Below are 26,182 nucleotides of genomic sequence, written 5' to 3' on the forward strand. Positions count from 1 at the left end.
ATAACGCTGACTTCCAGCACGAACGATAGCTCTATCGGAAGGCTAGAGGGTACCCTAAACTCGTCAATTGCCGAAATCGTCGATTGGGAACAAACTGCCAATTTATGAAGGTAAAACCAAGGCTATGCTCATCACTGGCAAGCGTCTCCCCTCAAAGATCAATGAAGAAATGACTTTAACTATTATAGGAACTGAACTCGAACTCGTTACCAGTGCTAAGCTGCTAGGTCTCGAAATTGACTCTGAACTCTCCTTTACTTCCCACGTTGAGAAACTTTGTAAAAAGCTGTCTCAGCGAATTGGCGTATTAAAAAAGATAAGATCTTGCCTGCCCACGAAACAAAGGCTATTGTATTTTAAATAATTCTAAGATAAGATCTGTATTGCATTATGTCAGTTCAATCTGGCCCTAGTTGTGATAAGGAGAATTTAAACCGTATTTTTAAGCTACAAAAGAGAGCAGCAAGGGTAATTTCCAACGCTAATAACCAGGCGTCTAGTATTAAGACTCAACAGTCGCAACATAGTCGTGTAACTAGATATAGTAATATAGATTTTATTTGCACAAAATTTAATCGGGTGACCGAAGGTGGCAGGTGGTTCGCAGTTTCTACTTGTCAACTCTGGAACAGCTTAAGTCTAGAACTTAGAAATGCATTATCACTAGAATCCTATAAGAATAATTATCGAAATATCTTATTTAAAGAGCAGCAGGAATTACACCATTTCATAGTTTAATCATATTCTTGCATGTATTTCACTAGCCGTATCATTAGCTCTTATATTCGTTCATATTGATGTAGAACTTATATATTTCCTTAGTTTTATTTATTTTGTACTTAGACTTTGTATATTCGGAATCTTATGTTTTGTGTCATTTTAATTTAGATAGAGGGCCACAAGTTTACTAGTTTCTGTAACTATTCCATGCTACCCTCTTTACAATGTAAATAAAGTGTATTATTATTATTAAACAGGCCGTAAAAGTTAGCCCGGCCCCCTTTTTTCTGTTTCAGCAGTTAAACCATTCACCATTTATCAGTTGAGTCAATCTTGTACCACTTGAGTCTCACTTTTACGACTTGATAAGCTCGCTGTTATTATTTTTGGACATGAGTGCTTCAGTGCCAAATGTAGAGGCTTCATGATAAACTGTTCTGTTATTTGAAGCTTGGGCTAACTTGTTTCTTTTTTTCGTTTATGAGACCAGATTCTTTTTTGTTTGTTTTTGCTTTGTAAAGCTTAGACAAACTGTGGGAAATGTAAATGATATGACTTGTGGCACGATGCTTGCTTCTCTGTCAAAACATGCACGTGCGTCCAGCAGATAAAGAGAGACTGAAAGGCGTCCAGGCCTATGTTAAGCTGAAAAATTAATTACCTCCTTAGGAAAGAAATATTTTGGGTTCTGTCATTTCGTTATTTGCTCTTTATGAGCAGCTGTCATAAATCTCTGATAATATGTGATACAACAGACTCTTTGACAATTTTTTTTTTAATTGTACAATCAATAAGCTAATAATGGATGGGAATGCCAAATGTTCGAGTGAAATTGTTGTTACATATTAAATAACAATTTTCAATCAAAACACCACAGGGAACCCAGCAGGTGAAATTTACAATAATATAAACCCTGTTTAGCACGCTTCAGTGGCATATTTGCATTGGGCACCCCCTCTAATATTCATGGTACTGCAGCAAGCTATCGCTGTGCAAAGCTTGGTGCTTTTGTCAACTCTGTAACGATCCTGACCTTAAGAGACCTGACTATTCCAATTTTTTTCCCAAGAATTTTCAGCAAAGAACACTTTGGATTTCCATTGTATATGCGTAATATAAGTTTTGTACTTTATTTTATTTATATTTAGAATGCCTCAACCGAACGGTGAAGTTCAGATGCCCCTGATGCAAGAGGTTCCAAGACCTGTTGTTCCAGAGCCAGCGTCGGGAAATGATGCGCCCGGACCACAAGCGGGACATCAAGCTCGTCGATTGACGGCTGAAGAAAAACTTGAGGTAAACGTTTGAGTCGTTTCTACTCTTTTTTATTCGCATCGTTTTATAGTGTTTTTGGGTTGATTTCTTTTCATGTTTCTCTTCTGGTATTCTCTTGCTCCAGTTTGGTTTGCGATATATTTGTTGTCTTGCGCGTTTTTGGGTTATGTAATGTAATTATGTAACGACGCTTATTCTTGGAGGCGTCCGGGGTTTGTTTGCTACCAGTTTTGTCCAGTATGTTCTTTGGGACTCATTGTTGTTACTTCCCTCGTAGTTGGTTTTTTGGGTTATACATTAGAATTATTTTGTAATGTTTGTAACTTGCCTGTTATTGTAAATTGAGTAAATACACGGTGGCGTTGTTTGGATAGGATTGTTGTGGCCAGTGAGGCAATTGTGATTTGCCTGCTATTGTCATGGCGTGATTCTTTCAGCAAGTTGTCTGTTCGATGATCATGACTGTGAAATGTTGTATGGTCAGTGAAGAATGTATGAAGAATGAAGAATAAATGTTGGATAGAGTTGTCCATGTGAAGAATAAATGTTGGATAGAGTTGTCGTGGCCGGTGAGGCAATTATGATTGGCTTGCTATTGCCGTGGCGTGATTCTCGCAGCAAGTTGTCTGTTTGATGATCATGACTGTGAAATTTCAAAATCAGTAAAGACATCGGAAAACTGTGACGAAGAGTCTTACGCGAGCGAAGCGCACGAGGCGAGCCTCACACGCCCGTAGGGCGTGTGAGCATTTTTGGCGTCTCTCCCCAGTCTGGCTCTCTGTTTTTCAGCTTCCCTCCAGACCTTTTGTTTGACTGCTGGCGCGTACTTGAATACGCAAAATTCGGACTGTTTGCAGTCTAAGGGCCTGTTTATATGGAGGTGGGGGACCCCAGGTAGGTGAGGTAACCCGCTTAGGTGGGGTAACCCGCCTTTCCATATAATCTCTTATTTTAATGTCATCACATTTACATCCGCCTCATGTTACCTCACCTACCTGGGGTCCCCCATCTTCATGTAAACAGGCCCTAAGTGAGACGCGTAATTTTATTGTTTCTTTTATTTGTCTGATGTTGTCTTGACATGACCAGCCCAGATTAGCGAGTTAACGATTGTGACGGTTGTTCTTGTGTGGCATGAAATTTGCTTGTTGTTATGACGCAATCGCTGAATATTGCCTAGAATTGATAATCAACTTGTGCGATTCCTTTGTTTTTAAATTGCGTTATAACACTTTGGCAGAATGAACGTTTATTTGGTCAGTGAGACTTGAGGCCTGTTTGCTAACGCCGTTGTTAACGCCTGAAACTGAAAGGGAAACGTTTTCGTGGTTTTTATAATGAGTTCTGTATAGAATTTGTCTCGGCTTATTGCTCTCCATAGGCGTTGCAGCTTAAGTATGAGGAGTTAAAGAAGTCCATGGACGCTCTCACCAAGTCCTCGGTGGATAACCTTCTGGAAAAGATTCGTCACCTGGCTTCCCGCCCTGTTCCGGAATTCAATAGGTTTGAGGCCCTAGACCTCTTAGAAGCTTTAAAAAATGCGGCTCAAGATACAAAGCACGAGAAGGCGGGTTATTTTCGCCTCTCGTTTGAGACTCTTCGTGGGAAAGCTGATGAGCCCAACTACCAGTTTCGTAATTTTCTCCTTCCTCTGCTTGGTGATAAGGACCAGGAGAAGGTGTTAGATGTGGTGGCGAAGGTTGAGAAGAATAATCGTGGAAAGACATTAGTCAGTGAGGCAGAGTTCCGGACCTGGTAGAAGAGCCATGGTAGCCTCTTATATGGGGGTTCGTTGCTACTATTGGAATCGTTCCGGGCATATTCAGATAAATTGTTTCAAACGGAAACCAGATTTGGGCGGACCTTCTGGTTTTTCCCGTGGGGCTCCTCAACCAAATGTTAACGCAAATTAGAATAAATGGAGAAATAACTGTGTAAAGCTCGAGCAGTTTATAATTTCACTGCAATTTCATTGTACTACCTATGACGGATTGTTGGTAATAATGATAAGGATGTTGGAAATAAATGATTTTCTCTGTATTGAGCAGCCTATTAATGTTCCTGGATTCTTTCCCTTGTATAGATAATAAGTTTTCCAGGGTTTACTTGGAGTTTTTTCCCTTCCCTTCTCAGAATTCTTGTCGTTTGACTAGGGGTGGGAGTGCGACTCGGAATTTGAAGGAAAACTTTACGTACTCAGTATTCTCCAAAGTCAATCAATTGGGTTGATTGGTTGGGGAACTCAGTTGGGGTCGGCACTGGGGTGGCAGTCTTAGAGCTTTCGAGAGAAGAAATTGACCAGATTTGCCATGGAGATAAACTTGGAGACCCTGCGACATTGCGGTTTAGAGACCCTGCTACTTTTCGCGCTGGAGAAGTTCATAATTACTACCATCAATGGCAGGATATAATTGGCGGTTCTCCATCCGCTCAAAAAGTTCAGGTTTTAAAATGGATAAAAGATAAAGTCTCTATTTTTGAATACTTTCAACCCTTCTCTGGTAGTTTCAAGGGGAAACAGTACTGTTCGGATTATCCACCTTCTGAACTTTTCAGGAATAATATGTCGTGTAAGCCGTTCGCGGATTTTGTGAGAAGCACACTGCTTGATCGCTTAGCCTCGGGGGCAATTTCTCTGAAGGGAAAGGTGGGACAAGCTGATCCGCCCCATCTGGTCTCTCCTCTGACTGTGGAGCCCACCAAGCCGAGATTATGCCATGACGCTCGTTTTTTAAATCTATGGATGAGGGACATGCCTTTCAAGTTAGATATTCTTTGGGATTTACCAAGATATGTGGGCCTTGATACCTATCAAACAATACTTGATGACAAGTCGGGGTATGACCATCTCCTCTTGTCCGTGGAAAGTAGAACCCTTTTTTTGGTATGCAGTGGGGGGGGGTGGTACTTTGTTTACAACACCCTGCCTTTTTGCTGGAAGATATCTCCTTTTGTATACCACTCCACTGGTTTAGTAGCATCTAATTTCTTCCGATCAATGGGGATACCTTATTCATTGTACATTGATGACCAGCACAATGGCCAACTTCAGATCTCACCCGACCAAAGAGCCTATGCGAACCTTGCAAATCTTGATGAACATAATTAGCAGCTGCGAAATCAGCTATCTTCTTGGTAACTTATTTTCTGATCAAGCTAGGATATTTTCTTGGTTTGCCCAAATCTATTCTAATGCCTCGTAAGATTGTTGCATATTTGGGTTTCCTGTTCGACTCCTCTCGAGAGGTATTAAATCTTATTCCTGAAAAGAAGGAGAAGTTTCTTGATCTTATTGAACAAACCCTGGCATGTTCAATAGTCTCAGTCAAAAGCCTCCAGCGTTTGCTGGGCAAATGTGTGTCATTTTTACTGGTGGTTACGGGAGCGCTTCTGTTTACCAGGGAGATGAATAATGCTATTTCCAAGGCTCTACGCACATCCAGACTTATCAAGTTACATGAGGCACTGAGGGAGGAAATCTCACATTGGCTTTCTCTGCGTACGTGGGACGACCCGCTTCCCTGCAGGGATGAACGTCATATCCGCATATCCTTAGCAACAGATGCCTCAGCCTCGGGTTGGGGTGGTTCAATAACTTTGAGTGATCGTATGGTTGAGGCCTCTGACTACTGGACGAAGGAAGAGCAGGAGCTTGATATCTCCACAAAGGAGGCACTGGCGCTTGACAAGGTCCTTCTTTCCTTCTCCGACTCTTTAAAGAATGCTTGGGTAGATGGCCCGGTTGACAATCAGTCAGTAGTCTACTCCTGGCAAAGACAAGGGGGTAGGAGTATGTCCTTGAACAGGGCGATTAAGAAGTTTTTTTTTTCACAACTCCAAAGTTAAATATTGCCCTCCATCTGACGTATATCACATCAAAAGAAAATGAAGGGGACGCACCCTCTCGCCGTCTCACAACTCTTGATTGCAAACTCCATCCGAAGTTATAGCAAAGAGTACAACAAGAGTTTGGTGGTCCAAAGGGACACACGTGTGACTTGATGGCACTTGATTCGAACGCAATGACAGACCAGGATGGTTCCCTGTTACCGCATTTTCACTCATTCCACGTTAATTAAGTGGGTAAAATGTGCCAAGGATTTTCGAAAAATCGAAGGTCAACAAATCAGACAAGTAGTTAGTTTAACCGAACGATGTATTATTGAAGGGTGAGAAACCAAAATTTGGTCAACATATCTTTTATCTATAAAAAGTTATAGCCTGTTATTTAATAACATGTAGTGTGATATTTTGTATGGCTTGAAACAGCCAATGCTGCATTATATCTATGTTTTTTTCAATTTAGCGTACTCTAAAATGTTTAAAATGAAATCCGTGGCAGGCTAAGGTCTGAGTTTTACATTTTAGTTAAGTCAGTGGCTCAAGGAATGAAAAAGGTAAGTTGTTCTGCCATGGTGTACTTTGGTCTGACGTAACAAAATATTGAGAATTTAAAATTGCTGTGTTTTTTTTTTGTTCTTTCTTTAAAAAAGCCGTCAGACTAAACATTATTTTGCTAAATGTGAAGGAAAGAAAGTGTTGTTTACCTGTATTATAAATTGGAAACATGTGATCTAGTAGAAAACGAGTCAATTTCAAATAAGTTTCGGTAGCGGAAGTTACAGAGGGAAGGTAATATTTCATTTCTCTTCCAATTAACTACTCACTTTTGGGATTACAGACCGTCTTAAATAACAATGCATATGACTTATTCTATTGAATTGAATTAATGCTAAACAATTTTGGATGAAATTTTGGAATTTTTGGGTGGAACGAGGCTAAAAACAACAAAATGAGCAAAATAAATTGAATTGAAAGAGAAAAAAATTAATAGATAAACGGTAATCTGTTAGAATTCTTACAAGAACTGTAACACATGAATATTGTAAAGTCCATTCACAGAAAAGAGGGTTGAACTAGCAAACACAGGTTCAGATAATCCACTTCCTGTTTTGTGTAACCTCCGTTACTCAAAAAAAAAATTAAAATGATCTAAATGCCTGTCCCATTTTCATCTTATATTCCTAAATTGCCTAGAAATACTTCAAAGGAAAATAAACTTCTTTAAACTATGCAAAAAAACTCCGCGAACCATAAACTCAGCTAAGATTCCCTTATCACACTTGACAGAGAGGTATCTCACCAATGGAACACGTATGGGGGTTACTTATTACGAAATCTTCACCAGATGAGGATCAAGGCTTGAGTTATTTGATGACGCAATCGTGTGACAGCATTTCCGGAAATTTACCTAACGTTTATCCCATGTTTTAGAGACCGGACAAATTCTTGGTAACGGAAGTTACAGTAACGGAAGTTTAAATTCTACCTTTTCTGTTACATCTTTAAGTGAAATTAATAACTCGGAAAACCAAACATACTCCATAATAATCCTCACTAGCTCCTCCGTCACCACAAAAATCAGCACGACCCACTTTTCATTTTTACCTACTGTAATCTTAGTAACGGAAGTTACATCCTTAACTGTTCACCCTAAATCCTGCTATTGTGAGATGCAATTTCTTTCCACAGGCTTTTGCTCTTCATTTTATGTATTGCGTATCGAAAAGAGCAAACTTAAGTAATATTTACCCGATATAAATCATTCGCAATATCTATTTCTAGGCCATTTGTGATCTGCCCTCAGATCGGTAACGGAAGTTTCATAAAAATGGCGGACACCAGTTCACTGCAGTTAAAAGCAACAAAACTGACCTGCAGTGAGAAATGATCAAGTAGGACTTTAGTTTAGGTCCTTCCCGAGACATTGGATTGATTAGTTTCCATAGTATAAGGCGACAAGCACAAATTAAATATACCGTAACCTTCTATACCCACCCTCTCTGCGGACATAGCAAAATTAAAGTTTTTGGACACTTTTGGCCTTGATTCCCTCAAAGTTACTGTCTACAGGAGCACAAATGGGTACTGTCGCTTTTTATTTGGGCATATTTTAAGTATTTTTCAGCGAAATGATTAAGGGAAAACAATTTGAGTCCCCAAAATTTGCCATGGACACCAAGAAATGGTAATTTACCCACTTAACGTGGAATGAGTGTTTACGCCCCACCCGTTGCCGCAATCCTGTGGTGTCAATTTCTTTGCGCAAGATCTATCAAGTGGAGCCCCGTTTCTGGAGTACCCTTACGTTTTCCCGCCTCTCTCTCTCTGATGGGTCCTGTTCTGCTTTTTCTGAGACCCCACGGGCGGTCGTGCACGGTCATAGCCTTGGATGTTTATCCGAAAAGGTATTGGTGGCCTCTTATCCAAAGTTGTGCCTGTAAATCGTGTAGATCAGCAGTAAAGGGGGTGGCTGGGGCACTTCTGTTACCTTCCAAACAAGGTTGGATTCCCCATCCTGGGATCCCTGGGGATCTCTGGGCTTTTGGTGTACGATATTAGGGTATATCTTGTAATTGACTTTGAACAGTAACTATAAACGCATTTGCAATTGCTTTATAAATTTCATCTTGCTCCGTGGCAAGTGTACGTTTTGCTACTATTGTATACTTTGATAGAATAAAACTTCAATGTCTATTATATGAGCGTCTCCTCTTCTTCCATTTACTAGGATTTACCTGTGGTCGCAAAGCTGTTCACTCCTTCTGTGAGGTGTCCAAATTGTAGTTATTGCAATGATTCCAATTTCCGCTTTTGCCAACGATGCGGCTATAAAAGGAAAATCTTAAACAACAAAAGTAGTACGCCTTTCGATGTGGATGTGAACACTATTGATGATCGTCTTCGACAATTGGCTTTGTTTGATCAAGCAACTTGTTACTCTAAACATAAAGCTTCGCTTCAAAGGGAATTAGAAAATTTCCTTTCCTCTCTACCAGGCTCTATTACAGTCTCAACTATTACACCACGCAATATTTGTCGTTTCTTGGTGCATAAAGACAAGAATGGGAAAACCCAGGTTCATCGCAACGGATATCCTCATCTGGGGAAGAGAGGCACATTTGATTGTGCTTGCCCGTTAAGACTTTCCCATAAAACTGTAGAGTCGTATATTGGTAAATTACGGGCGATCTCCCACGCTATTGGGCGTGACGGGGAATGGGATAGGCGCCTTGGCTTTGGAAACCGGGCTGCAGATAAATCTGTTAAGGACTATCTCCGTTTAGTTACGGCTGGGCAGCTACAGGCAAGAGTAACGCCGAAACAAGCTTCCCTATCTTTTGTGGACAAACTTGCTCAATTATCTGACTACATCGATAGAAATCTGCAGTCTCCCAATATCACTCCAACACAGCGTTTTATTCTCGCAAGGGACTAGGAGTACTTTAAAGCGGTATTTTTTAGTGGTGATAGGCCTGGAGATATGGGCCCGGTGAAGGTACCAGAAATTTTGAGATTCCCAAATGATGATGGTTTCCTGTTTAACCACGTGTGGGGCAAAACCTTGAGAGACGGTGATAATAATGTCTTTGGGATCAAACGAAACCCGCAAACAAAGATCTGTCCTGTTCAGCGAATAGAACATTATATGGCAGTGGCTCAGCAACTAAGGATCGATTTAACGAGGGGTTACCTTTTTCGCCCAACTACTCCTCAAGGGGGCATACTCGATGCACCATTCAGCTCAACTGCGGCGGAAGCTCGTTTAAAGGGATACCTAAGGGGGATGGGGTCAGACAATGGAGAAACTCTTCATGGCTTCAGAGCCGGATGTGCTATAACCCTGGCATTGTCAGGAGCAGAGTTCTCGGAAATCATGGATCATGTAGGGTGGACACGACGACATACTGCTTTACATTACTTAACAATAATAATAATGGAATTTACACAGCGCTTATACATCGCTTTTCTAGGCGTTTTACAATATAAAAAAGGACATAAGAGTATCATCAATCACAAGCTTACATATAACCCTACTGTACATATTGAGAAATTTATAGCATACACATCTTAAAAAGGAAAGAAAACAAAAACAAATATGATGAAACTAAATGTCAACTTAGATTTAAAAAGATTAACATCAGAACAAGCTTGAATTTCAAAGGGGAGCTTGTTCCATAGTGTGTGTGTGTAAGAAGGGGGGTGGGGGGGGCAGCAATGGAAAACGCTCGCTGGCCATAAGTTTTCATGTTAAAATTTGGTTCTTTAAGGCGTAAATGATCCCTTGATGACCGTAATGTCCTTGATTGATGGTAAAATTTTAAAATATCTTCAAGATAACGGGGACCGGAGCCATTCAATGTTTTAAAAGTTATTAAATTTGTTTTGAAAACAATTCTCTCCTCAACAGGAAGCCAGTGAAGATCTCTTAGAGTCTCGGTGATGTGATCTCGTTTTTTGAGACCGGCTATAATTCGAGCGGCCGCATTTTGAACGGACTGCAACTTAACTATGTCCCGTTTTTGGGCACCAAAAAGAAGAGAATTACAAAAGTCCAACTTCGAGCTACTTTTACTGATGTATTTTCTTATTTTAGAAATATTTCGTATGTGATAGAAGGCACCCTTAACTATTGTATTAACATGTGGTGAAAGTGACATTGTGTCGTCAAAAATCACGCCAAGATTGCGAGCCTGTTGAGAGGGCCCGATGTTTTCCATGCCAACAGAAATCGTGGGAGGGGGCAACGAATGACGAAAACGGGGGTGCAGAAAGAGAAATTCTCATTTATCATTGTTAAGCTTTAACTCGTTGGCAGTCATCCACAAATTGATGTCAGCAACGCAGTTCTCAAGCCGTTGTTTTGCAGCCACTAGATCAGAGGTGTCATTGCAAGCAAAAGATGTATAAAGCGGCGAGTCATCCGCATAAAAGTGAAACGACAGGCCATGCTCACGAACAATATCACCCAATGGAGGTGTATACAATAAGTAAAGCATAGGGCCTAGGACGGAACCTTGAGGCACACCCCAATGAAGCAGTCGTACCGTGGATGAAGCGTCGTCTACTTTCACAAGCTGAGTACGGTCTGTAAGGTAAGATCGTAGCCAATCCAGGGCTTTTCCTTTTACTTGCAATTGGCCAAAGTTCTTATTTCGACGGGTGCATCTGGTCGATTATCGACAGTAGACATCCCTACTATTCACAATACTCAAAATCGAAGCGCGAAGCCAAAACGTTAAAATAACAAGTCTCATGCAGAAGGGAATGCAGGTGTACGGGGCCCTGAATCCCAAGGGCAATAATAAATGCCGTTGAACACTCCCTCTCCGCTCAGTCTCTGATCAGCGCCAAGGAGGAACGTGGAACGGCCCACCCTCACCAACCCTTTCTTTGCTAAAAATTCGTGTTGGATCGGGAATCGATTACAGTTTCCACCTCCTCAAGGGCGCTCGATCAATTTTTCCATATCTTAATAACAATGAGCGCGAGCAATTGAGTGTTGTGAAATAGGATACTAAGTCAGCCTACTGGTCAAGCGGGAATTGATGTCCAGTAGTGTGCGTAGCAAATGTTTCAAGGAGAAGGGAAAGGGAAAACGGGCGCCCAAAGAATCGGAAGGAAACGCCTGCAAGGATGCCATTATTCGATCGTTTTCAGTTTACGCTCAGATTCTGAGAGTAATGGAATTAAGTCCTTGTCAGATACAACGCCTGCCCTTGTAGAAATCAGTACCACACTAATATGAATATCGGCCGTCCTCAAATAGCACGCGGATCAGATCCTAACCACAAGCCGATGAAGACGGGATGTATCCACGTCTGGATACTTGCCTGACATTTAAACAGTGAAGTAACTGAGCGTCAAGCGGAGGTCAAATTCCCGCGTGAAAGGGAAAACAAAACGGAGGTCTCCTCAAGTGACCTCATTTAATAACAAACTCGGTCTGTCAAGGGTATTTGAAACCCTTCAACCCCTAAACCCGATTTCAAAACATCAAAACAAATTTAGGATGCAAAGGCGGACACAAAATTTGAAGGTAAAAGCCAGATACAATAGTATTTCTTCTGTTGACTTCTTTCAGTTTTATGCGTTTTTTGTCTCATTTCTATCAAGAAGTTCAAGAAATACGAGATATGGTTCATGTGAGATGGCTCCCGCAATAGAAATGAAGACTGTACGTAGGCGTTCCCTTCCCTCCTTCTTCTCCCGTCTATCCTGTTCTCTCTCACCTCAGTTTCCCCTTTCCCTTCCCCTACAAACGCCTTCCACGCAGGCTAGTGCTGAGTCTGCGATTGAACTTCGCTTATGTACAAAGCTTGTGCAAGTAGGGATGTATTATAAACGCTTTAAAACAAAAGTTCTTACTTCAGGCAAAGGATGCAAAAACTAACTTTAATCTGGTAGGATGTGTTTATGTGAGTGCCATGTAAGTGAGTCTGGTCAACGCGCTCTGAGGAAATAGAAAACGTCTGCATCGATTTCTCCGGTTTCCCGAGTCCCCATCTAGATTCAATACTGGGGCTCCTGAAGAACGCGCAGTAGACGTAACACGTATGCGTCTTCGGTAGACTACGAGCAGTCCCTCCTTCACAGGGCGCGTTAAAATCGCTATCCGCAAGATTTCTCCCCTAAATAGTGTAATAGGCCACGAGGCAGTGTCTGTATTTTTCTAAAATAATGCCAACAGTTATGCAAGCTTTTAAAATATGCAGTCAACTAGGAGAATCTGTTGGGGAGAGGTCGTTTAGTGATGTTCTGAGGTACTTCGAGGGCAACAAGTATACAGTTCACTGCATCCAATAACCTTGATGCAATCAAAGCGCTATATCCAGAAGATATCTCCCACGGTATAGTGAGTATGAAAGTCAATTCTAGGACGTAGCTAAGGCAATCAACAGCGCAGTCTAACCTTAGAATAGAGAGAAAAAACCGAAAATATTAAATATTGTCTTGTTGTTTGTTTTGTTCTGTCTTTGTGTTGTTGCTGAATGAGGCTCACTCTATTTTTGGGTATTATGCTGTGAGCCTCATTAATGAGTTATTACTTACCAAATACTATTGATTGTTATCGATTTTTGTCAATTGATAAAAATCAATATTTTCTGTGACTGCCATCGATTTCCGATACTGATCAATAACAATGAGCAAATGATATTGTTTGACATTGATTTCCGATATCGATTTCTATCGATTGACTAGATACAATATGCTGGTGACAATATACACATAGTAAAGATGCTCGGACAATGCAAAACTGCTTCTATATGTAGCTAACAATTGTATTGACTTTTCAGTAATCTCGTAAAGCTAAAACTAACCTGTACACCCAGCCTATACAATGTAAATCCAATATAAATAACTTGTGATATTACAGTCCCTCAAAAAACGGAGGGAAATTTCCTAAGTCATTTAGTTAATGAACTGACTGCTACTATTTACACCAACATTCTTTAATAATATCAGAAAAGAGAAACACGCTTGGCGATTTTGTTAGTTTTCTTTGTTCCAAAGCGTCGCCAGCAACTCCAGCCTTTAGAAACTGTCCACAAACATCTTTCTTAAAATTCTTTCAATATAATTATATTTTAAAGTCTGTGGACGAAATGATGGAGCAGCTGATTTCCTCGAGTAAATAGCAAACAGCCATAAATACGTTGCCTTTCATTTGTGTGTATTTCGTTCATTGTCACTAGCTCTATGGTGTTGTTCCCTCCATGTTTCACTGCTTCAAAAGCTAAGAAAGGGAAATGACGTTCTACAACAGACAAAAGAGACAACATAACATTGTTGTGGCAATGATGTTCGTGTGCGTGCGAGGGGAAGGGGGGGAGGGGGTTCCGGTAGGGGCCGTGGCAGGAGGTTAGTTGGACATTCTTCTGGCTGAATTCACAGGAACCGGAACTAGCAGTCCAGTATATTTGCCACAAGTCGACTGCGAGAGCACCCAAAATGCTGCAAGGGACGCTTGCGAAGTGAGCGAAAGCGAGCAAGAAAGTCACAAGACGAGTGATGCATAAACAGCAGAAACGGGAAACGGGCTTTGAGAGTGCAGACAAGAGACCAATTTTGACAATTCATACTTGGCTACGAGGCTTCGGGGAATAAAACAAAAGAAATGTGTTGTTCATTTTGGAGCCCCAAGATGACTTCTTTAGTATTATTCCCCAAGCCTCGCAGTCAAGTATGAATTTTAATATAACGAAATTGGTCTATTTTATTGACTTTTAATGATGTGGCCACACAGGTACAGAGGGCACGAGGAAGCTGTTGTCAAGAAAGGTTTCTTACCCTGGACTATAAAAAAAAAAACAAAATGAGTATTTTACCTTGCTGATAGTGTCCTTGAATTCATTGTAGGCTATTTCAAGATCATCATTGACAATTATACTATGAAAATTACCAGGTTCTTCAGCTGAAGTGAAAAAGAAAAAGAATTAAAAGAGACGATTAACCTGGGCTGCTTACCATTTACACAAATCATCCGGCTGGATATCTTGTGCATAACAATGAACAATTTTATCAGATAATCATAGTCTTGTTAAGAATCCCAAACCAGTTTGCTATTTACCAGTGCTGTGAACAAATACAGATTGGGTTCACTGAGGGTGGGACCTGAACTCATGGACACTTAATGAGATGCATATTCACCAATAGAACCATTGGAATAGGGTGCTTTTCTAATGGTACCAATCGTACCATTGGTACCGATAGAGAGCCTTCTTATCACCACTAACACCAATGGAGTCTATTTGTGAGTATTGGACAACCCTCGGGCAAGTGCTCTTTTTTTGGGAAATTCAAATTACAGAAGGATTGTAATCAATCCTGCTAATCAAAAAGAGTTTTAGGGCTAGCTGAAATGACTTTTTGGGCTAGTACATGCTAGCTACAGCTTGCCCGAATGGCAGGCTTTAAAACTGACTTTCTTTGCACCCTGCGTTGTACTGTGAATTAATAACTTTAAATGCAGTTTAAAGACGAGTGTTAGCCTGGTTATACCTACCAAACACTTAAAACTGTAACTGGAGTCATAAAAGTGACCTCATCATAGCGACCTCTTTCATACGGACACATCTCTAATACGGACACTTCGCTCTGTCCCTTCGGTGTCCGTATGAGAGGTTCGACTGTATAGTGAAAATAAGTGTGATTTAAGTGTTGCTGAAGAATATCATACCATATGCAAGTTCAGTCTTTGCTATGTTTAACCTCCTTGAAAGTGATTCTTCTGTTTCTGTGCCACGAGCACGCAGACGTCTTTCCTACAGATAACAAACTCACAAATTGACTGAAAATTCAAATTTAAATTCAAATAGAGAAGACAAAGGAAAACAATAAAGTGATGTGTTTGGAAATCAGAAAAAAAAACCATCCCTGCATTTCAATTTCCCCCTTAGTTAACTGTTGTTCTGTGTGTAAAATTACATGCACAGTGAAAATCCGACATTGCAAATTTGCTACTTTTCATGAATTCAAATATGCAGGTGTATTTAACCTGAAAGTGTGCATGATCATACAGCACAGTTCATTGACAAGATTATTCTTGTCAATGACTTAGTGTTTGTGATCCCCCTCCACCTTTTGACAATGTTGCTAGCAATACTACTTAAAGAAACAACTTTGAAGGGAAGAGAGGGAGGGGGCCAGTGTTATATCACACAAATACACGTCAAGCAGATATTTTGGGTAAAAAAGGCAGGCTTCTCCTCAGAGTGTCTCAACATTTTTGCAACTGGTTGTAGCTGGTTATGCAGAGAAAGCCAGGGGATTTGAGCAAATTAGACTACATACTATTTAACTGAATGAATAATAAATTATTAGCTTAATTGCAGGGGACCAGCTAGCAAACCCGGAGTACAAGGCACCATATAAAACAGTTATGTACCAGTTCTTCCAGTGATGGTGTCTTTACAAAAATATAGTAACAATCCATGCCTGTTTTCTTTAAAATAACAACTCCCTGAAAAACAAAGAAAATAATTATTTACATTCTATTGTAGAACAAACTGTTGCTTTTTTTAGGAGACTTTTAAACATCCAAAGATAGGACATGAAATGTTTTACCAAAGCATAGTTTACGTATCTGGTTTATATGTTGAGTTTGTGTATTCCCTATCAATGTGCAGTCCTATTCTCCTTTATATCTAAAATGAACAGAAAAGGAGACTCTGCTCTCACTTGACACAACCTGCTTTTTAATTCTATTCTCTGTAACACAATCTGAAATCTTGATTGTAAAATGTGAATCAGTCAGCACTAACATGCTTATTTAAAAACATTTTGTTTCCAAAATTTTGTTGAAAATTTGTTGAAGGTTTAAAATCCACCTTTTTTGACACAGTAATAGGTTTAGTTTGTTCACTATATTGTCCATAAAACTTCACCTTTAGTCACCTACAGTGCATCATCACGATATGGGTGTATTTGATGATTCTTGAATATTAAAGTGCCAGCACATAACTTAAGTAAAGCAAAGTCACTGAAGGCTCGGTAAGAAGTTACATTTTTAGTTTGGCACAGATAATAACTAGAGTTGCAAAGTCTTGTTGCTAAAGTTGGATTAGCTCAATGGTATATGCACCGGTCTGCTGAGTTAAAAGCCCGGCCGGATCAACACTCAGGGTCTTTAAATACCTGAGGAGAAAGTGCTGCCTTTGGAATAACATCTGCAAATGGTCAGACTTTCTAGTCTTCTTGGATAAGGACGATAAACCATAGGCTCCGTCTCACAAGCCCTTGCACATATGATAAATCCGTGGGACATTAAAGAACCCACACACTCTTCGTAAATAGTAGGGCATGTAGTGCCCGGTGTAGCAGTCTTTCTCACTGGCAATTTCACACTCGTGTATGGGGGCATCATTACTCATTCCTTCATTACTTGTAAACTGTACCTAAGCAGTCTGGCAAAGTCCCCTAACCAGTGTTGTAAATTATCCCTGAAAAGCCCCGAGGGGAGTGGATGATATGATATTTACAATTTACAATTTACTTGTTCTCCCCAAAACTGTGGAGGCCTGCAAACAGCATTACAAGTCAGAGAAAAGAGATCGAGACTCTGTTAGTGAGTAAACTCGAGGTGCAAGTAGTAAATATGCTGGCCGGGATATTCTAAAGCTCAAATAACCAAGTATCTGGAAAATTCTAAATTTCTTGTTCCTTGGATGAAAACTCCAAATGAGATATTTAAGTTCCTAATAACTCACGTCTCGTACATGTAATATCTCTTCCTTTATTTATTTTTTTATTAAAAGGTACACTTCATATTTGTATCAAAACACAGTCAATCATTGTTCCCTTATAATTTTTTACTATTATTTGGTAAGTTTCATACCTGCATGTCAATGTCCAGTAAACAAACTTTGCCTGCATCCAGAACATCTTGAACTGCCTTTTTACTGTAACATTGAGGATCAAAAGGGAATTAACTGATTCAACTAACCATTATAAAAAAATGGTCATTAGAGGTTGCTTTTTGACCATTTTAGTATAATGTATAAATTATTAGAATCTAGTATAAAGTGTCGTAACTTAAGGCCTGTTTATATCAGGTGAGCCAGCGCCGTTAGCCTGGCTGGCCTGCTTTGCTGGGCTGGGTCGGCCTATGCCTTCTTACCTCATAAAATTTGCATTATGGTTATATGAGAAGGCAGGAGAGCCCAGCTGGCCAAGATCCTGGTTGCTCGAGCCAAGATAAGGCAAGCGGGTCAACCCACCTTCTCATTTAAGAAGAAATAAGGCATGAGCCTGGCCCAGTAAAGAGGGCCAGCCTGGCTCACCTCATTATATTCAGGCCTTTAGAGGAAAGTTGCTATTCTAGTGAAATGCACAAAATAACAATTGCCTTAGGTATCCCTCGGACAAGTCTTGTAACTGACTAACGGCATCAGGCAGACTTTAAACGCAGGGCTATTAGCCTATGAAACACAGTATGTCTAGGGTTAATAATAATGCACATGAACAAAAATTGAACATAATATTTTCATGCTGTCAGAATTAAAGGCATGAGAGGCCACACCCAAGAGCAGGTCATTAGGGGCTACTGAATACTCTTAGAGTGAGCAGTAAAATACTAGCAAGGTTTAACAACACACAAAAATCTAAATCTTTGATCTGCTTCTTGACAGTATTACACTCAATAGCAAACACTGATTGATCAACCTCAAGCTCAACAGACAGCTTGTAGATCCTCATATCATTATTTCAATAATATTAATAGTTGAGAGTGGTTTATTTAGAAATACTGTATTTATTCAATTAAGTGCCCTGGGTGCTTATGAAATTTTTGGACATTAAAAGTGGGTGCTTATTTGAGGCTGGGCACTTCTTAAAATCTGGCAATTTTATGTTGCAGCAAAACGTGAAGATGTTCCAAACCAGAATTTGAACTATTCATTGACAGTTTAGAAACTGGGTCTTTAGGCAAGTCTCTTTTTTGAAATAGTCTATTTCAATCTCTTTGTCAGTAAAGTCAATTTTTTTTCTGGTGGGGAGTAGTAGAGGCTGGGTGCTTATTAACTTTTCCTGCCTATAGGGTGGGCGGTTATTTGAGGTTAGACCCTTAATCGAATAAATACAGTGTTGGTAACTACGCGCTCACCTTGTCCCATAGAGGTTTTGATTATAAACTGCTGATTCAATAAAATCACCAGCATCAATGCTTTTTTGCATTGTTTCACGGTTAGTAAAGCGATACTCTGAAACAAAGACACATGCAATGATAATAAAAAGTAAAATGGTACACTGCTTTACCACAGAAAGGTTGAAGTACTGGAATATAAGTATACAAAATTTTGAATAAGGGCACTTCACAATAAAAAAGCTGGGGAACTTTGACAGATATGTCTTTTATTGGCTGTTATTTTTAACAGCTATGTGACACTTAGAAATAAATTTCTGTGGATGGACCCTTAATATGTAACAACTAAGCAGCAAATTATAAAACATGCCTTTACATTCAAGGCATGTCAGCAAGCTGTTTTATTGAGAAACTGCAAAAAATACATTGTGAGGATGTGACATTTTTTTAACAACCATCATTGATTAAAATAAATGAATTCATACAAACTGACCATAAAAGAGTTGGTGTAATTGTAACATCAGAAGAAACTATTACAGAATTTCCAGGTTTCTGGGGTACTTGTTTTTATAGCAGTATTTTCTTGTGTATATGATGGTCACAAAGAGGAAAAAGGGAATCAGAGTTTCTAGGACAAAGCTGGCTTTTTTGCTCAATCCAGTGCTCCTACTGGTAATCAAATATACAAGTCATTATTGAGCAAAGAACACAATGTCAAGTGGCAAAAATGCTATAATTGTTAATAGTCAGCTATTCTTTGATTGTGCCTCCAGTTACGTAAAACTTACTACATGCACATTAGGGCAGATATCTGCCTTGTAACAAAGGTATCCACCTTGAAGGGAGGTCTCTAATTTCACAACCTTTTTTTCTACGCAGTGTTAGTTAACGTGTATGGTAGAAATGAATAACTAACCAATAGGTGCGGTTACACAGGACACTTTTAATGTCACTAAACCATGGTAAATAACCCTTTTACTCATTTTTTGGGCTGGTGCACACATATGTGACTGGATTTTCCTGAGAAAAATTTACCATGTGAAATGTCACGATTGTGTCAAAAACAAGAAAGAAAGTGCTGATGACATTTAACGTGGTAAATAGCAAGGGTTTTTGATACCCAAGGCAACCAACCAATCAGCTTTCTTCATTAGACACAAAGTGAAACCGCCAAAAAAACTGCTTTATTTAACAGGTTTTATTTGAGGTGTTGAGAGAAAGATGGACGTTGACATGGCAGATTTCATGTCAAGATGAAAGTCACTGGGAAATTTTCAACACAACATGAAATACTACCTTGGTTTACGGTGATTTTTAACACAGTAGTGTGAATGAGTCCATAAGTGGCTAAATTACCTTGGGATTTAATTCACGAATAACCACGTTACAAGTCACTGAAAGTAAACCCATATTAAATTTACCATTGCCTTGTTACTGTGGGAAATGCCTTTTACCATGATCAGCATAACCACACCTATTATTAATAAAATACCCACTTATTAACAATGATATTATGGATTACCTTTCCCATCAGTTTCACCTGGTCGTGGACTTCGTGTAGTATCTAAAAGAATGAAGCATTTCACTCAAATCACTTGGATTGCAACATTATTTCAAGAGCACATTATGAAAAATTTTAATAACTAATAAAGGCCGATTACGAAAAACTGAATTCCTCAATTGAGTAATGGATTGAAGAAATTCTCAGGGTTGGATAAGTGCAAGAAAAGGGGCTGATAATCATTGGACAGGGCTTCTGATATTTCGCGGAAAAAAAAGCAAAATTTCGCGGGATTTTCAGGGGTAAATTCGCGGAAAAATCGGCCGTTTTCGCGGGATTTTCGCGGGAAAAAAGTCAAAATTCGCTGAACAATCGGTCGATTTCAGGCGATTTTCGCGGGAGAAAAGTCAAAATTCGCAGAAAAATCGGCCCATTTCGCGGGATTTTAGCGGAAAAAAGTCAATTTTCGAACGATTTTCAGGGGCAAATTCTTAGGAAAATCGGCCGATTTCACGGGAAATTTCGGGGGGAAACTTCGCCAAGGAACAATCAGTAAAAAACAGCCGATTTCGCTGGGTTTTTTATGGCAAATTTCGCTAAAATCGGTCAATTTGGCGTCGATATGACCAGCGTTGGTGAACGTTTTTTTTAACAGGGATAATCATTTGCTCTTCAACAACAGTTCGCTCCAGAAATGAGCGAATGTTATAAAAGCTATAAACATTATAGTTAGTGCCCAGTTTTTCGCAACGTTCATCTTAAAACGCCTGGTAGTTTTGGGACGTTGCTTACTCGTTGCAGTGACGAAGCTTCAAGCTAAATTTGGACGTTTGGGGTGAATAAAGCTGGTCTAATAGCCAAGATAAGTATTAAATATGTTTTGCCGACGTGTATTTGGAAATATTTCTGGCGGATTTCGCGGTATTTCGCGTTTTTTTGGGAATTTCGCGGGATTTCGCGGAAATACCTGAATTTCGCGGGTCCGCGACCGCGCGAATTATCAGAAGCCCTGATTGGACCATCAGAGCAACAGAGTGGAGCCCAAGAGCTACATGTAGATTGGACCAGTGAACAGGGTCGTCCAAAAACAAGATGGAGAGACCATCTAACTAGACAGATCGGACCCTTATGGTCAAGATTAGCCAAGCACAGACACCTGTGGGATCAATCCAGGGAGGGGTTCCTTTTTCAAGAGTGAATACAAACCCTGATAATGATGATGATGATGAAAGGGGGCTGACTAAGGACCCAAAGAAAAAACATAGGGCTCAATAATAAAACAAAATAATGCCACTTTTTGTGATGTGTTATTCTTTTTTCTACTACAACCTGAACAGGAAATCACTCTATCAATTTTTAATAAACAGGATGGTAAATTTGCTCATATTGGGTAGCTAGGTTTGGTGAAATGAATGTCATAAAAAATTTAATTTAAAATAATTATATATAACATAAATATTCTAATTACGTGACACAGAGAAACCAAACTTGTCAGGATAGTCCTTCATCAGGCGATTCTTCAGTGTACTCTTACCACAGCCACTTGGACCAAACAGAACAACTGGTCTGACTTTTATGCCTTGGTTAACAACAAAATAAAGCAACAAATAATTTCAGTAAAAATTGTAGCATTACAGTGTTATCTCAGCCACACTGTTATTTTTCACTTCTCTATGGTACACATGGTATGGTAGAGGGGGGCCTATGGTGATTTTAGTTTTTTTTTTCCAGAGCAGTTTTTTGGAAGCCACCCCCCCATTTTGTGGTCTGTTTTTTCCCTGGCCCCCTCGTTCCATATCACACAACCATAGGCAAAATACATTCCCCCCCCTCCTAAACCACCACCCCAACCTAAAAAACCCTGATGACTAACAGAAGTCATGATTTAACCACAATAATTTTGTTTAATAAGCAAAAATATTAATTACTGTTATTGATTGAGATCAAAAAACTCAAATTAATCAAACTTATAAGCCCCTTCTAGCTTCAGCACCAACAGGATTATAAACTTTAGAACACGGACAAACTCCTCAGTGGAGGCTCCTGCAAGTATTTCATTAATAATATTTCAAATAAAAAAGTTAAACAAAAATAATAAGCACGTGGGAATGATAAGAAAAGCAAAAGTAGAGATCCCCTTTCCCTTTTTTCCTCCTATCACCCGCTGCATGATCCCTTTTCCCTCTCCCAGCCTTCTAGTGAGAAAAAGTGATCTCTGCAGAGGAGACAGGAACACAGTGGTCATTGTTACTGAAACTTTTTTGACACCCCCCAATTATAACTTCAGTCATATTGGCAATAAGGTTAGCCTGTGAATACAGCTGTTTCTGCTTGCTCCTTGCTACTGTGGACGTTTCACCAAGAGGAACATCTGTGCCTCAGCGATAGAAATTCCATACTGATGATGTAAATCAATGTTTACATAATGCATCTGGTAGTCATGGGTTCCAAATGTAAATTTGTTCGATTTTATGTTTCTCCTGGTCGATTATGGTAAAGTTTTGTGTTCTACTGCGAACGAGTTCCAGCAAAAATCAGTTGCTTTTTCTAAAGAAGATTATATTCCAGGACTATTGACTGTTTTGTCGTAGATTCATCACATTTACAACCTGGTTTACGCTCGATCTTTGTGGCTTTTTGTCTGTCATGCATAATTAATAGGCAAAACCATATAACTACGATAGAGTACTAAAGTGATGATGTCATAAAAGTGAAATTTCTGAAATTATGGGATTTGTCAGGATATTCTGAGAGAACAATGTCCAAGAGGCCTACTTGTCAAAAATGAGCATTCGGGGGCAAATTGTCTCTGAGATCGTAGCCCAGTTATACTCAGAAAACTCCATAAAAACCCTTCTAATTTTTTTTTGGGTCGACCCAAAAAAAATTTAGAAGGGTTTGTATGGAGTTTTGTAAGCATAACTGGGCTACGATCTCAAAGACAATTTGCCCCCAAATGCTCATTTTTGGCAAGGAGGCCTCTTAGACATTGTTCTTTCAGAATATCCTGACAAATCCCATAATTTCAGAAAATTTCATTTTTATGACGTCACACTTTAGTACTCTATGTCGACCAATCAGAGCTCTTGACCAAATTCTGGACAGATTTTACAACTGCACGTATGGAAATTCTGTCGCTGAGGTGCAGATGTTCCTCCTGGCAAAACGTCCCTAGCAGTGAGGAACAGGGAGAAACAGCTGTATTCACAGGCTATAATAGCCCTCCCCCCCTTTAAAAACTAACCGGAAAAACTCATGCCCCACCTTAAAAACAAAAGTTGCCATATCCCGGCCTCTACATAAATTATGAAACCTCCCAAGTGTCCTTTTTCCCACCTCCCAGGGAGGGAAGGGAAAAGGGAAGTTATCGCCTAAACTCAAGTTATATATTTTTCAACCAACAAGACTTCTAAAGCAACCTGGGGCAGGTTTCTCGAAAGTCCCAGTAACTTTTTGGGCCCGAAATCAAATATTCAAATCGAAATATAAAGAATAAGAGTGCTGGTCCTGGCTAACAAACTACTCCATTTTGTTCCATTAACGGATAGTTTTATCATCTAAGATGCAAAACTACTGAAACCTCAATCATTAATGTGAAAGGAGACAGCTTACCGGGCCTGTTAATTATTGGGACTTTCGAGAAACGGGCCCCTGGGCCCCTGTGCTCTGTGGAAAGTATTTTGTTGCCTAAAACTTGTTGTGAACAGTTGTGTGGGCCAGATCATTTGGTTTGAAAAAAAATATTTCCCACAAAAGTCATTTCAAGAATTCTGACTCGAGCATAAATGTATCCCTTTTTTGAACAGACAACATTGTTATGGCAACACTGTCGTGAAAGCAGTGGGCGTTTTTTAACAATTGTAGCCAAGCTGGGTTGGGGAGCCAAATTTTGCTTCAGGGCAGTGTAAAATGCAGACTGTGGACTATTGTTTTTAGTGTTAGAAAACGATGGGACTTTTGTTGCCACGTACTCATTTGCTTGGTGAAAACAATAGTCCGCAGTCTGCGTTTTACACTGACCAATTTTGTTTCCTAGCAGCAGAAGAACACTGAGTTGGCTGGATTTTTGGCTCCCGAATGCAGAGAAATCTTTCCCAATATAATAGTAAACGAGGAAAAAGTATTTTCCCATCAGTGTCTTCTAGTTTAGCCATAAAGCTGGGCGGTATTAAACGTATTATATTGTTCCTTGCAATGTACTGATCTGTCATCTCTGACCAAGTCAAGGCACGCAGATGGTTCAAACTAGCAAGATTGTACCGTGCAAAAATTACCTGACATTACCAATATCTTTGGAAGTGAAAAACTACAGAAATCTGCCAGCCACTTTGCCAAAACCGCCACCTCTACAACCGTCCTTTCCTCCTTGGTCAAGCCGAAAGCGCGCTCTAACTCACTGAAAGTGACTTTTTCCGGCTACTTTTTTCACTTTTTTCAACTGACCAGTCCAGCGGTGTTACTCTACTGCGGCTTCATGTAAAACCCAACCCAACGTTTCCGACATGTCGACCGGCTATCACTCTCGCTTTCCAGGTTTCCTCACGACTTTGGTCCAGGGTTTCTCTAGCAAACTATTTTACCGAAATTTATCACAAAAAGTGAAAGGGAAAAGGCCAAAATTGACAAATATCAAACAAAAGGACAGTGTTGATATCGAGGGGATTTTAAAAAGGCCTGGAGCAGTTGTCGGTAGCGCCGAACCTCTTGTTGTGGATTCCAGGGAGACCACGAAGGAAATAGAGATTAAAAAGTGGCAAGCCTCACGACAAAGGACAAACTTACTAAAGCAAGGAGAGCGAAGGTGTACCTTTCAAGTTTTTTAAAGTCAGTTTAAAAGAAATTAAGTAACATTTTAATTAAATAACTCACAATTCTTAATAACCTCCCTTAACTTCGCTCCCAGGCTTCTTTCTCATTCCTCTTGGAAGCCTGGGAAAGGGGTAAAATTGCTGATGACTACACCTTTTGTGTCATTCTATTTATAGTCTGCAATCTGCGGTCTGCAGATGTCATGTACGGCCCTGCTCATAACTTCTAGGGATGAAAGTAAGGTCTTCAATTGACCACTCCAGAAAATCCATAACATACCATAATGCTCCTTGTTTGTCCCCAAAAATCTTGCAAAAGCATTGTTTTCAGTTTCTCTTAAGGCCATTTTAACTCCTAAGAGAAACTGAAAAGAAAGCTTATGCAAAATTTTTGGGTGACAAACAAAGAGCATTATGGTATATGTTATGGTATTTTCTGGAGCAGTCAATAATACAGGGCCTACACCTTAGGACAAAGGACCTTCTGTGATGAACAATAACATTCACAGCAATTGTTAAATTTCCTGCCTTATCCCAAGGTCTATGCACAATTTTGGTGGTGAGATACACCCCTGGTCCTAAGGCTAGATAAATAACTATCCAGGAGATAATTATTAGGGAAACAAATCGTGTTATCCACTGGTTAGCATTATCTACCTTTTGAACAACTAGTGGCTGTCTCATATTTCAAGGGCCTGTAGAGCAGTTTTTAAAGTGCGGGGGCAGGTGACCACCTCTTTTGAAGTGGGGGGCAAATTTGGCTGGTCTCTCTTTGTGGCTGTTTAAAACTGTCAGATTACTGAACTTTTCTTGATTCATTGTTGAGTGGAGTCATGTTTATAAATTTCAAGCTGCTGAAAAGTACCTTTCTCCGGCTGAGCCTGATTGCACATGCTGGATCCACCACTAGAAGTTTGCAGATCATGATTTTACAATGATGTAGGTTCCTGTAACCCCTTCATTTTGTCTAGTATGTCATCGAAATGCATCAGAGACAACGAAATGCATCAGAGACCACATCATCAGCCGATATCATTCATTTTAAGAAACCGTAGTTCATGGAGTAGTCTTCAGCTGATTTAATCGAGAACTTTCATCAAAAAAGACTATTTCACATCGTTGCAAATGCTACATATGGCCTTTCTGGTTTGAAACTACAGATAGGCGTTTTGAGACTTACTACGCATTAGATACTATTTATATGAAAGTGTATATTACAATGGAGCCTCTATAACGAAGTCCTCGGTGTAATGAACTATTTTTTTGCCTCCAGAAGTGGTAAAATATAAGGCAATATGAAAAAGAGCCTCAATATAAGTTAACGAACCTCGTTATAATGAACATATTTTGCCAGCCCCTAAGCCCTTCATTATATCGACTACCCATAAGCTCCTCCTAGACAAGACTGGAAGAGGAAGGGACCTTTGTAGCAGCTTTGATATTCATAAAGTGGTG

General features: G+C 39.8%; 2 protein-coding genes across 2 annotated transcripts; one reads left to right on the forward strand and one right to left on the reverse strand.

The window, feature by feature from the left end:
* The first annotated feature begins 131 nt into the window (after positions 1-131).
* LOC140924745 (uncharacterized) lies at positions 132-3,949 on the forward strand. Its single transcript, XM_073374751.1, has 2 exons — positions 132-2,016; positions 3,377-3,949. Exons 1-2 carry the CDS (start codon positions 1,870-1,872, stop codon positions 3,752-3,754), a joined length of 525 nt encoding a protein of 174 aa, XP_073230852.1. The 5' UTR covers positions 132-1,869; the 3' UTR covers positions 3,755-3,949.
* Positions 3,950-13,097: 9,148 nt separating this feature from the next.
* Positions 13,098-24,355, reverse strand: LOC140925179 (guanylate kinase-like). Its single transcript, XM_073375143.1, has 9 exons — positions 24,194-24,355; positions 21,388-21,498; positions 19,941-19,982; positions 18,440-18,536; positions 17,174-17,237; positions 15,725-15,799; positions 15,017-15,101; positions 14,166-14,251; positions 13,098-13,594 (listed from the first exon to the last, which is right to left on the reverse strand). The coding sequence occupies exons 1-9, from the start codon at positions 24,198-24,200 to the stop codon at positions 13,574-13,576; spliced, it is 588 nt and encodes a 195-aa protein (XP_073231244.1). The 5' UTR covers positions 24,201-24,355; the 3' UTR covers positions 13,098-13,573.
* Positions 24,356-26,182: the final 1,827 nt, after the last annotated feature.

Source organism: Porites lutea, chromosome 14 (genome assembly GCF_958299795.1).
Source record: "Porites lutea chromosome 14, jaPorLute2.1, whole genome shotgun sequence".
NCBI classification, from domain to species: domain Eukaryota; kingdom Metazoa; phylum Cnidaria; class Anthozoa; order Scleractinia; family Poritidae; genus Porites; species Porites lutea.